The 12,583-nt window shown below is 40.8% G+C and overlaps 1 protein-coding gene across 7 annotated transcripts in view; it reads left to right on the top strand.

Annotated features, from left to right (window-relative positions):
* Positions 1 to 12,583, top strand: part of ST3GAL6 (ST3 beta-galactoside alpha-2,3-sialyltransferase 6) — a 318,443-nt gene that overhangs the window by 3,290 nt on the left and 302,570 nt on the right. For 6 of the 7 annotated variants that reach the window (XM_066572066.1, XM_066572064.1, XM_066572067.1 and 3 more), the window contains exon 1: positions 6,047 to 6,114. The exons of the other annotated variant lie outside the window; for it this stretch is intronic. In XM_066572066.1, coding sequence (XP_066428163.1) covers positions 6,057 to 6,114 — 58 coding nt within the window. In that variant the 5' untranslated portion in view covers positions 6,047 to 6,056. Of the gene's footprint in view, positions 1 to 6,046; positions 6,115 to 12,583 lie in introns of those variants that run through there. 7 annotated transcript variants of the gene reach the window in all.

Raw genomic sequence — 12,583 nt, 5'->3', positions numbered from 1 at the left:
GGTTGAAAAAATGCAGGTACAGAATGTGGTAAAATACCCTGCAGCAGTAGTTCTTGCTTGTTCTGTACCTATCATTCTGAAATACCATGTCCCTTTAAAGTTTATTTTGCTCAGCTGGATTGGCTCTTCAGTGTTCCAAGCTTGGTTGTTCTTTGGTCTTGAAGGCAAAAATCACGCCTTGGTATCCTGTGAGGAAGACCCTTTATAGCACTGTCACAGAGTAAGAGAACTGTGAGTGTCCCTGGATAATAACCTAAACTTGTGTGGAACTGTTCAGTTACCTCTGCTCCTAGCCCTAACAGCAGCAGTAAAACTGGAGTATGGTATGCCAGTTTTTTTTTTACATTCTAGTGTAAAAGGAGAGCCAGGAAGAGTAAGGTAAAAAAAATGGAATACCTTCCACTTGCCCTGACTTTGAAGGGAAGGCTGGAAAGCCTACAGAGCCAGTTGATCTTCCATTCTGTTAGGAAGGCCAGAATGGAATAATCTACGAACTGGTTTTAAGAGCAGGCAGGAGTGAAATTATGGTCTCTCTTAATCACTGAAACTCTTAATATCTCTTGATTTATAGTGTAAGTTGCCATTTCCTGAGCTGCAGTATTGCTTTCTTTTGGGCCACTAGCCAGTAGGAAACTTCATTTGTGAAGTGTGTGGCTAGCAGTCTTAGATTTGCACAGACTCTTCAACTCACTTTTAAAAGAATAGTTTTAGCCCTTGTTGTGAGTGCAGGTCAGAAACACTAAAATAGGGATCTACTGCAGAGCTTAGAAAAGTTCTTTGTTGGACTGGATCTGCAGACTGACATTTGCATTGCAGAGGTATCCAGGCACTGCTTGTTTTCCCTGCTTTGTGGAGTCCTGAGGCCAGCAGTGAAATGAGAATGGTGTGAGGGGCATAAGCTTTACCCTGGGCCTTAGCAGAGGTGGGCAGAGGAAATGTGATGGCCATTTAATAGTCAATACGGAATGTGTGTGTGTTTATAAAATACAAATTGCATCACATGTGGGATGAGGGGAGAAGTCCCTTTCTCAGAGTAATAAAGAAATTGAAGTTGTGTTTTTGCCATAATCTTTTTTTCTTTTTTTTTTTTCCTCATGTAGTTGTAAGTTAACATAACTCCCTCCTGGGCAGGTAATTTTTGCAGGTGGGTTGTGCTGACAGTTTTTTGCCTGCAGGATGACGTGTGGGGGGAATTGACCTGTTTCAGAGCAGTGGCATCCAAGCGCAATGCAAGGGAAGATCCTGTGGGTTTTTCTCACTGCAGTGAAGAGACAGGAATATGTTTGCTGGCAAGGAGCTGTTGGTGAATGAAACCTTGGTCATCATTTGCCAGTTAAGACAGGTATTTTCTGGTTCTTCTAAGTTACAGAACCAGCCAATCTGGTATCATCCACCAGTGTTGCATCTGAGCACCCTGGAAACATTTCTATCTCAGCAGTGCTTGGGGTAGTCTGAAGTTGATGTGTGGGACTGAGACCAGGAGAGGGTGGTGTAGATGTGAGGTAGGCTGTAAGGTTTGTTTGAACACATTTGCACAAGATTAAATGGAGACATAATATTAAATCCACTTGATGAAGCATGGGAACAAGTTAGGATTTGTCCAGATTGCTGAATGTGCACAAGGCTTGCTGGCATGTGGTAGCTAGTCTTGATTGTGCCCCTTGTGTAGACAAGTTATTGCCTTCTCATTTTGTATCTGGAAAAGCCGGGTTTTTGTTGTTGTTGTTTGTTTGTTTTAATTTTCCCTTGCAGGAAACTGTTAAAACTATGGTTTGCTTTGCCATATTTAATAAGTCAGGGTGACACTTGGCTCAGCTTGGAAGCTGGAGTGTTCTATGAGCCTCCTTCACTACCTCCCAGTTTTACAGCCACCATGGCAGTTTTAATTTTCCATTCTCAGAAAGTTGAGATGTGGGGGTATGGGTGCACAATGGGAATGGAACACAAAACGGCCATGAAATACTGCTTTTAAGTAATCATCTCCTGCTGTCACTGCTGGAGACAGAACTGGGCTGGATGGACACTGACATAGCAGAATGTTTCTTGTGCTTTCATTGCTCACCTTGTGCTGTGGAGCACAGGCCAGGTATGTAAACTGGGTTTTGAGTAGCCAGGTGATTAAAATGCTGGTTAGTGTACCTACGATTAGTACAGTTTCTCAAGAGTGACTGCCTTTTCTTGCAGTACATGTTAAGGAAATACTGTTAACACATTTTCATTGAAACAAATTGAACGGAATAGTTATTTTCATTCTTGTGTGCTAACAGCACACTATAATTTGTTTTCAGCTTGGGACATTGGTTCTTAGATGGCTTAGCCTCCAGCTAAGGTAGATTTTATATTTAAGATTTCTAACCTAAATAGAATATGTTGTTCAGAGCTTTACAGAAGGAAATGTAAAGTGAAATAGCGTATCTCATTCTTCAGTTTTCACAGAGAACATTACTTATAATAAATACTGGTCAGTGTTGAAGTGAATTTTTTGAAGCTGGGTGATGGAAGTTGGCTAACACTACCTGTTAAGTGGTTGAAAAGGGTATCTAAGTTGTTGAACTTCATACAGCTCTTTTGGGAAATTTGGACACTTACGTGTTTGTGCAAGCCATTTTAAAATTAGAGCACTTTTTTCTTTCTCAGTGGCTAGATGCTCTTGTGATACCTGTACCACACAGCTGTATGATAAGATAAAATGAAACCATATTTTTGATGTCTTTATGTTGTATGTACTTTCTGATATTTAATGAGAAATGAATTTATAGAGTTTTTTTGTTCTACTCAGCCTAGTGTTTATTTTTGCAAAACTTGAGGAAGTCTCAAAGTTCCTGATCGCTCGCATTTGACTGAAATCGGCCAAAGGAATTCAAAAGTTCTTCAGGGAAGGAAAGAGAAGGGCATGCATGCACACAAACAGGGTATGGTTGCATAAATCTCATTTCATGCTGAGAACACATGCAGTAGAAGAGAACAAAAAGCCTTTTACTGTATGGCATTTCATGCTCTAATGGAGTTCTGCGTCGTCTGTGGCATGGATAGCAATCTGATAGGACATGGTGGTGCTGGAGGCTGAGCTGCATTTAGCGCCGTCAGGGTAGCAAGAAAAGATGTCAGTAGGCAGCACAGCAGGCGCAATGTATATTGCTCTAGAGGACTTCAAGTTTTATGCTGAAGGAAATATTAGACTTTGTGTTTTATCACTGGTGCAGCATGGGCCAGTTTGGTTATGGGAGAGCGGATCTGTGCCACAAAATCCATTGCCCTGCTGATAAGACAGGGGCATGAGCCCTCTCTTATTAGACTCTTACTCTCTTGTCATCAGAGGAGACACTCTCATGCAGCCCTGAGCATATCCAGTGCTCAGAAAAGATCAGGTAGAGGAGGATAGTTAATCTGTTTAAAGATACTGTGGTCCTGAAGAAACTCTTCTTCATTTTGCTGTAGCATTTAAGGGCTGGTGAAACAGAATTGAGCAGCAAAATCAAATGCTCCGTTTCACCTACAACAAACCAGACTTGGATTGTAAAGGAGCAAAACAAACTGGCAGAGGGAGCTGTGATATGCAGGAGAAGGTACTGTGTGAAGCCACTGCTGTAGCAGAGACCATGCTGTGTGTCTTCAGCCTGCTCTCACTTTCCTGCCTGACTGCCCTTGTACCTCCTTGCTCTCATCTGGGCTTCTAGGAATTTTAGCAGCCCCCAGCAGGAGGGCTGTGAGACTGGCAGGGAGGATGCATGGGTGGGGTGACAGGCACCTTTAACTCCCCTAAGTTTTAGGCATGACTGTCCTTTTCAATTAATAAAAAAAAAAAGTGAAAAAGGAAGCAGTATGTCAGTGTTGGGGGAGAAAGGGGTTGTGTTTAACCTTCAGTGAGGATTGAGGTCTTGTAAAAGGGTGTCTCTGTGTAGCTCTGAGAAAAGCATATAAGCTTTCCCAGCATGCTGTAGTGACTAATGTAGGCAGCTTTCCTCTCAGACAGATGGCAGTTGAAGATTACTATCAGATATAATTAGCTTTCCTCTTCCATAGGTAAGAAAACTGAAGTGCGTAGTTTAGGACTATGAGCTGCACTGTAAGATGGATACCCAATAAAGTTTGTGCTGCAGTACAGATTGCTGTAGCATCACTTTATTGCTCTGAATATACAGAAGTACCTAAATGAACATGTGCAAGCTTTTCTGCAAAGAGCTGAATTCTGTTACAGCAACTAACAGTTGTCCTGTGGAAAATTCCGGTTCTGGGTTTACACTGTTTGCCCTGCTCATTTGTTCTTTGTTATGAATTTGATTTCAGCTTTGTTTAACGAAACACGATGAATGATACTCTAAATGCTAAACTTAGATACACCTTCATCTGTGTTCCACTTGGGAAGCTCCCTACCTTACAAACAATTGTTTTGTTTTTGTTGGGAATTGTAAGGGTTTAACATTATCAGAGAAGCTGCTCAAATTGCTGGTGTACTGCAGATTTCTCCTGAGCTGGCAGGATCCCTGCTTGTGAGAAGCTTCCAAGATTTTGTAGTAGTGTGGGGTAAGTGCTACCACTTGTCTCCATTTTCCTCCCTTCCTGAATTAATTTAGCTTTACACTTTTCACTTACTTGTTTTGCTGCATTCCTGAGAATCCCAGAGCTCTCTTCTGCACAGATGCCTTGCAGCAGATTGACTTGCAGAATTTGCTACTGGGGCAAATTGCATCACAAACAGCTGGGGATTTAGGGGATTTTTTTGGTCGTTGGTTTGGGGCATTTTTTGGGGTGGTGGTGGTATTGGGTTTTTTTTTTTATTTTCCTTTGGTAGTTGAGGCAGGACGGGGAGCAACACAGCAAAAATGAAGAAATGTATTGTGTTTGGGGCTCTGACTACAGACATGTTTGGCATGTTATTTAAATGAAAATTTAACTTCAGTTTTGTATGCTGGCCAGGTGCATGTTCACACCTATTTTTTGGGCTTCTTAATCCATACAAATCTGCTTAATGTAACCTGTCCCTTTTTAAAGTGTGGGGACATATGGACAATAAAAATTACAGTAAAAAACTGTGCCATCTAATAATGGTAGTCGTAGTGCATTTGTAATTTATTACGACTGGGGTTTGCAAATGTTACTGTGAAAACTAGTCATACAAAAAGCACCTGGTTCTGTTTAGGGACAGATTCTGACACCAATATGGATCAGAATTGATACTGTTACAGTGAAGTAAGAAAATAGTCTGATCTACTTGGGATTTATTGGCAGTGTAGATGAGGGGGCATTTAATTCTTCAGGTGCTGCCAGTGAAGCTAGTAAATTAGCCCTCTATTATCCATTGGGGGAAAAAAAGGCAACAAAAACACAACCATGTTTTTTCCATGCCCTTGAGTGCCCTAATTTTGCTTGTGAGTGGGCTTTGGTGTTATGGTTCTTTATGTGTTTTGTTTCCTTGGATTTTTTTGAGGGGGATTTATTTTAACCTGGTGTTGAGATGTATTCTTTGTTTCTCCCTAACTGACTGGTAGATTCAGTTTTATAATTCCAGCCATTTTAGTGAGAGCTGAGGTTAAATCACTAGCTCCAAATCAGCCAGGATGTTTTAAATGTGCTAGGCATTGTTAGAAGACAAAGTGTGGCTTGTTTTAAGGTGAACTTAATGCTGTAGTGAATGTGCACATAAAATAAATACGGATCAAATTTTCTGGTTGGACCTTTATTTGCTTAGATTGATCATAGTCCCTGGAGGAAAAAATGATGTGCCGGATAGGGTTTGTAACTGAACTGTTTTTGAAACAGTTGAAACCTGACTAATTTGCCTTTTCCCAGCCATTTCTCTTACTTTTTTCCATTTTTTTCTCTCTGGGAAACCTAAGAAGAATTGCTGGTTTGACCTCAATCCTCTAACTCTGCAGGCACTTGTGGACAAAGCAGTGGTGTGGTGAATGAGTAACTGATTTAGTACTGGGTTACATATCTTTCTATTAATAATTTTCTATTTTCTTCAATTTTCAATTTTTTCTTTTTTTCATTATGTAGTATTTCTGTGGTCTTGGCCTTTTTGAAAGGAGGTGAAGAAGCAAAACAACTCAATCATGATGCTCTGTTCCTTGGAGGAAGAGCAACTCAAGTTGACTGAAACCTTTCAGTTGTGTAAGTCAAAGTATGAGAAAAGAATGACCTGAACTCTGACCCCCAGAACATGTTTCATGGTTGTTTATATTTCAGTCCCTTCTGGAAAAAGAGCTGAAAGAAAAGGGGAAACAGACTGGGAAGGAGCAGTGTTGTCACCACAACTTGCAGAAGACCTGCCTGGATTTATAGTACTCTGTTTCTTTGTTCTTTATTATGCAGACACTTATGATGTGTAAAATATAATTAGCAACCTAGCTTAGGTTGGCTAAAGCTTTAAAGGTTAATCTGGGAGAACATAAGATTCTAGGAAAAAATCTATCAGCTAAGGTTGTATTACTGACTTTGTGTGTGTGGGTTTCATTTTTTTTTTTAGATATAGTTAGAGCTGGATTTTTTTAATGTTTGGTTAAAGCTTTGGGAGTTAAGGAAGCAGAGCTATTTGTGCTCAGCTCATACTTGCGTTTGACTTTATGTGCACAGGTTAGCTTCTGACCAAACCCCAAATAATTGTTTGTGTACTGCATAGCATCTCTGTGGCTGCTGGCCATGACAGAAATTGCTCATCTGTATTCTGAGTCCACAGGAGGAAGAAGGAGGGAAAAGAAGTGAAGTGTGCTGACGGAAGGGCTGTAGAGGGTCAGGACAGGGAAAGCATATGGAAACGTCTCTTCCCAGTTTACCTGTGCCTTTGCATAGATTGTCTGCTTCTTGTCCTCCCTCATCTCAAAGCACAAAGACAGGCAAGAAAATGAGGCTGTGGACTTGATCTTACCCTTGATTGTAATTATAGGTAAGGTTTCTGGAAATCTGTGATACTGACAAAGTACCAGTTAGATGAGAATCCAGTAGTTAGTATTCTCTTTCTCCTCAAAGCCACAAGTTGGATTTGTATCTATCCAGGGCTGACTTTTAAGCTTGAGTTAGCAGTATTTAACTGTGTGTCCATTATTGGACTAAATCCTAAGCCATCTTGGAACATTAAAGAATATTGTTTTCTATCTTGAAGGGAAAAAGTAATTAAAAATATAATTTACCAGATGAAAAATATCAGTTCAGTTATCTTTTTTTTGTGCTTGCAGTTTTAGTTGTGTGTGTGCATCATGCTATGGAGCATGCTGTCACCTTGAGCTGGTGCCAGGGATCCACACTGCACTGTGATAATCAGCCAAAATATTAGCTCAGATCTCAAGGGTGGCATAGCAACCCTGTGATAGCCCCAAGCTGGAGGTGACATATTCTGCCTCTCAGCAGGGCTAAAGAACTCAGCCTGGATACTGTTCCTATTCAAGGGCCATTTCTGTGGAACCCAATGCCTGTGCTCCATTGTAATTTGCTTACCAGGATTTTCTGGCAGGATGCACTGGCTGATGCTTTGTGCTTCTGTTTCTCATCTGTGGAGCTGGTATTTCATGTCAGTTAGAAGTGATGTGAAATTTTGCATCAGTAGGCTCAAAAGTGATATCTCTGTGGAACAGTGCACATAATTGATTGTGGTCCCTCCAAGAACAGGATCACAGCATTTTCTTTTGCAGACAAATCGGGACCGCTTTTAGTAAGCTTTAAAAAGCTTGTAACTTGACCTAGGCTTGTACACGTGCCTTTTTGCTCTCTAAGAAGCAGTCTGATGAGTGTAGGCAGCCTCTAATTTCTTTCTGATTCTGCCCCCACTGTGGGGTATGTGTAAGAGCTCCTGGGTCCTCGGGCAGAATGAGGGAGGAAGAGAGGAAAAAGCAGTTAACCACTGAACAGATGACACCTTATCTCATGCAGTAAGAACAAGGGAGTCTGAGCATGGTGATGAGATTGTAAGTCAGGACATGCGGGCCTTTTGCAGCTTTTGCCAAACCCTCTGTATTGATGACATGTCGTCTTTGAAGGCTACAAACTTGTGTTTTTCTGATCTTGTTTAATCTGCTGAGCTGAGAATCTGTGGAGCTGGAAATAAGGATTGGAGAGCTATAGGTGCTGTCATCTGTTCTGCCCAAAACACAGAGATGAACTCTGCTTGTTCCTGCAGCCTTTGGGAAGGCAGCTAACTTTCCTCTTCCACCAGATGTGCTGTCTCGGTAAATTAGTATTAGAGGGGGTGAAAGTACAATAGATTTAACTGGACTTGAAATCTTTATCAGTATCCTTTAGCCAAAGGATATGCTTCTGTGGCAAGAGTTTCTGAAATTATAAATATGTCTGCACAGCCACACCAGAGGGAAAGTGATGCATAGATCTTGTAGACTCTAGACAAAAGCAAACTGAAATAGCAATCATTGCTGAAAAATACTAAGTTGCTTTTTCATTTTGCTTGGCCCAGCTGGCAATTATGCTCTGAAGAACACAATAACAGTGTCTGGTATTGAAAGACAAAAACAGAATAAAAGAATCCTGAATTGTCCACAAAGTAATAAATGTATTGCTGTCTCTTGTGGTACAGAGTATGTTTCACCAATAGCGGGATGATGAAGGGGAGGAAGATAAGCACTTAGGCCCTAAAACCAATCTATTGCATCCTGTCCTGAAATGCTGCACAAGGTCAAAGATGTACACAGCTCTAGTTTGTGTCTCCACAGTAAATTAATGTCAGCAGAGGCTGTGTTTCTGGCTGTGGGAGCTGATAAAGAACAAACATTCGCTAAATATTTTAAACATCTCTACTGCTGTGATGTCATATCCATTGGACTTTGCTTGCTGTTGGGTACTTGGAGAAAAGGTTATCTTGCTATTTGTTGTCAGGCTTGCTGCAATATTTGGGCAGAGAGGAAATGATAGGGAAAACATTGGAAACTTTCCTTAAGTTTCCTTAAGAGAGAAGTTGTGTTTGGAGAAAGACTGTCTTTTTTTTTTTTTTTCCTCAGATACCTGCATACTGTGGAAGTAAAATGAGTAGCTTGGTGTTATCTTGGAGAGGAAGAAGGTGTCAGTTGTCATAGACAGCAAATTGTTCCTCTATTGCTTATCCCTATGTTGTTGGAAAAGATTAGGGCAGAAAGTGTTTTATCTTCTAGTGCAGGGAGTAACTTTGGCAGCAGTTACTTGTGTGTGTTGTGTGATATGGTGTGATGCTAGCAGCCCTTAGTGACATTTTGACACAGTAAAACCTTAGGGTTTTTTAGTGCCATGGTTTGTACAGGTTTTCAGGAACAGGAATAACTGCTTTGGTTTGGTGTGGGGCACAACAGATTAACAAGAACCTTTTCCAATTCTGATGCTGCTAAATGTACAACTTCAAAAGTACAACTTCAAAACCAAGTCTGCGTTGTTGGAGAGTTAGAAAACTAGTTTTAATTCTGAGCCGCTTTACTAGGATAACCAAATACCTCTTGCTTAAACAATATTTCCGAGGACTTTTTGTTTCTTAAACTAAAATGAAAAAGAACATTAGAAATTACGAGAATTTCAGGTGCATGGGAGTGAGGGAGAGCACTAGACTGACTCAGCCACTTCAGTACCTTTTAAGACTGTGTGGCAGTGCTGTTGGGTAGTCTCTGCAGCATTTCCTTCCTGAAGAGGGGGAAAATTAATGAACAATGCAATTAGGCACATACTTAGAGGAGGAACTGAAAGAGTGAATAGTGTGAATAGATGAATAGTGTTTAGATTTGGCAGAATACATCTGTGCCATAATGTGCTCAGGTTTTACAGCTTGAGAAAAATGATGATGTGAGAGCTCCTTCCTCGATTATCTTTTTGCTGCATGGTTGTTTCACCAGGCATGTGCTACATCCTGACCAAAAGGAAGCAGTGCTGCAGGTCACAAGCTCAAACCCACAAAATACTGACTACATCTTAAAAATTCTGATGTTTCTTTTTAAACCTTTATTAGGTCTTTATGTGCTATCCCTTTAAATTTCAAGGTCTGCTCAAAGCATATTTTCAGGCATATTTTCGGCATATTTTCCTCCCCTACAGCTACAAGGGCTAGGAATCTGAGGTCCCAGTGAGCTGAAATTTTCAAGCTGTCACTTAATAGCAACCAGCAAAGAACTTACATTGTCTTGTGACAGTTTATGGAGCTAAGATTGTTTTAAGGTGCCTAGTATTTAATTTAGTAGTAGCCACTTTATAGTTAAATACTTACTATCTCAGCTTCAGTAGCAGTCAGAAGTACTTTACAAAATAAGTAGGACAGATGGCAAATCTTCCTGCATTGTGCTATTAACACTAGTAATTTTTAAGGAAGAAAGGGAGGCTTATGAGCGTTATCAAAGAAAGGTGATGGTAGTGTGGTAGCATTTGACTGCCTGGTCCAACAGCTCTAGATTCCTGCAGGGTTCATTCTGTGGCATCACTGCATTGACTGCAAGTGTAAGTTGGAAGATAAAGAGAGGGTGTGAGATAGTGGCTCATAGCAGATACCACGCTGTACTAGAATAAAAACTAATTGTAAGTAATGATTTGCCTCTGACAAGGATTGGGGTTCCCTGCTTCCATCAGGGGAAGAAAATATTAGACTCAGGTCTTATATAGTTGATAGATCATATACCCAAATGAGTTTTTCTGGTGGGTTGATGGGAGCTTGGGGGAATCTGTCTGTCAGTAGGAGATGGAGGCTGATCTCTGAGGTTGTCTTAATACCATAACAGAGTCAGTCTTGTCTAATTCTGTAATTGTAACTCTGTCCTCTGGGGGAGGTGGGAAGTTGACCCACAGAAGTTAGCTTAGATTACTATTAAAAAAATGCTCATGCATTTTTTGCAGCACTTCCATATCCCATTGGTTGCTTTTAGAAAATTGACCAGCTGACACCATGATCATCAGGTATGGTCATACTGGGTTCCTTGTTCCTTTCATTGTGGAGATCGCTGTAGGGTTTTAAGAAAGAGGAGGAAATTGAATGGTTGAGTTCCAGCATTGTCTTCTTTATTTTGCTTAACTCTGATTGACATTGACCTAAGGGAAGAAACCATGGCCTCTGTCACTTGGGTTGATGGGCTGAAATCAATCTGCTGGCTCTTGTATTGAAGTGAATAAAGTGGAATGGAACTGCTGTTTTCCATCTGAACTGTATCTTCTTAATTCCCTATTTTCTTACGTCTCTGACTATGGGAATTTTCTAGTGCAATATTTGTATTGTAGGCATTTGTTTCCCTTTGATTAACTTTCTACAACACTCAGCTGTTTTAAAATAGGGAGGAAGATGCTGTCATCATTAAAAATACTCCCAGAATAATTTCTTCTGTAAACAAGGCAATTGTTCTGTTTACTAAACCAGATTAAGAAAAACAGTCTTCTTAGTGAAGACTTTCTTGGCTACAGAACTTTCAAACACGGAATGAAGCCAGGCACTGGGTGATGGGATGGTGAGAAGACACATAATTAAAGACCATTTGATGTGTCTAAGGGCTGTGTTAGGTACACTCTTAATGATTGGTTGTTTGGAGCTGGGGTGGACCCATTATCACATCTGTGCCAGGCTGAGTGTAAAACATGGGAAGTTGTTACAGATCCTTATGATCCTGTTTGAAGAATGATGCTGACTTCTGGTCTTGTGTTTTAACGAATTTTTTTTTATCCAGGCTGTATGAATGCCTTTGTAGACACTTTGCAAGTCAAAAAATTTCTTTTCTCCTCTGTGAAAAGTACTGTTACAAATATTTTTGGTTTTTAGTAAGTCCTTTATGGGCTGCTTTTCCTTGTCTTTTCTCTGTTTTGTAGCTTGGTCTGACTCTTCAGCAAGGTTCTTTCTTACAACGAAGTCAGCAAAATCAGCAATTTAATCAGTTGCTAGTTTAGCAACTTTATCTAAACAGCTGGTTTGTCATGTTCTGTTTAGCTGAAGTTTGCATTGATTGAATTAGGGAGTAAGGCTAAACACTTGAGTGGGATGTTTTGGCAAACCTTTTTAAAGCAGGAGGGGATAAAATACTAATAGTGAAAGGAAAAAAGCTACTAGAGAGTGCAGTGTCTTTTTCAAGTAAATAATAGCATCACTTAGGTTGGAAAAGATCAGGGAGTGCAACCATTAGCCCTGCACTGCCAGATCCACCACTCAAAGATGTCCTCAATGTCTCACCTAGACATCTTTTTAATATGTTCAGAAATGGTGACTCAAGCATTTCCCTAGGCAGACTGTTCAGTGCTTGACAACCCCTTCAGAATTTTTTTTTCCCCTGATACCTAATTTAAATGTCCGCTGCTGCAACTTTAGGCTGTTTATGCTTGTCCTGCCACTTGCTGCCTGGGAGAAGAGACTGACCCCCACCTTACTACAAATCCATTCCAGGTGGTGTAGAGAGTGACAAGGTCCCCACTGAGCTGCTGCTTCTCCAGACACTTCACCAGCTTTGTCCTTCTCTGGACTTGCTCTGGCACCTCAGTGTCTGTCTTGCAGTCAGGGGCCCAAAACTGAACAGAGGGTTCAAGGTATGGCCTCACCAGTCCTGAAAACAGAGGAGGGAGTGATCTCTTCCCTCATCTCACTGGCCACACTTGCTGATCCAGGCCAGGATGTCATTGGCCTTCTTGGCCATGTGGGCACACACTGGCTCATGTT

Source organism: Molothrus aeneus, chromosome 2 (assembly GCF_037042795.1).
Source record: "Molothrus aeneus isolate 106 chromosome 2, BPBGC_Maene_1.0, whole genome shotgun sequence".
In the NCBI taxonomy this organism is placed as follows: Eukaryota; Metazoa; Chordata; class Aves; order Passeriformes; family Icteridae; genus Molothrus; species Molothrus aeneus.
The sequence above is the reverse complement of the archived record's forward strand: the minus strand, read 5'-3'. Positions and strand labels throughout refer to the sequence as shown.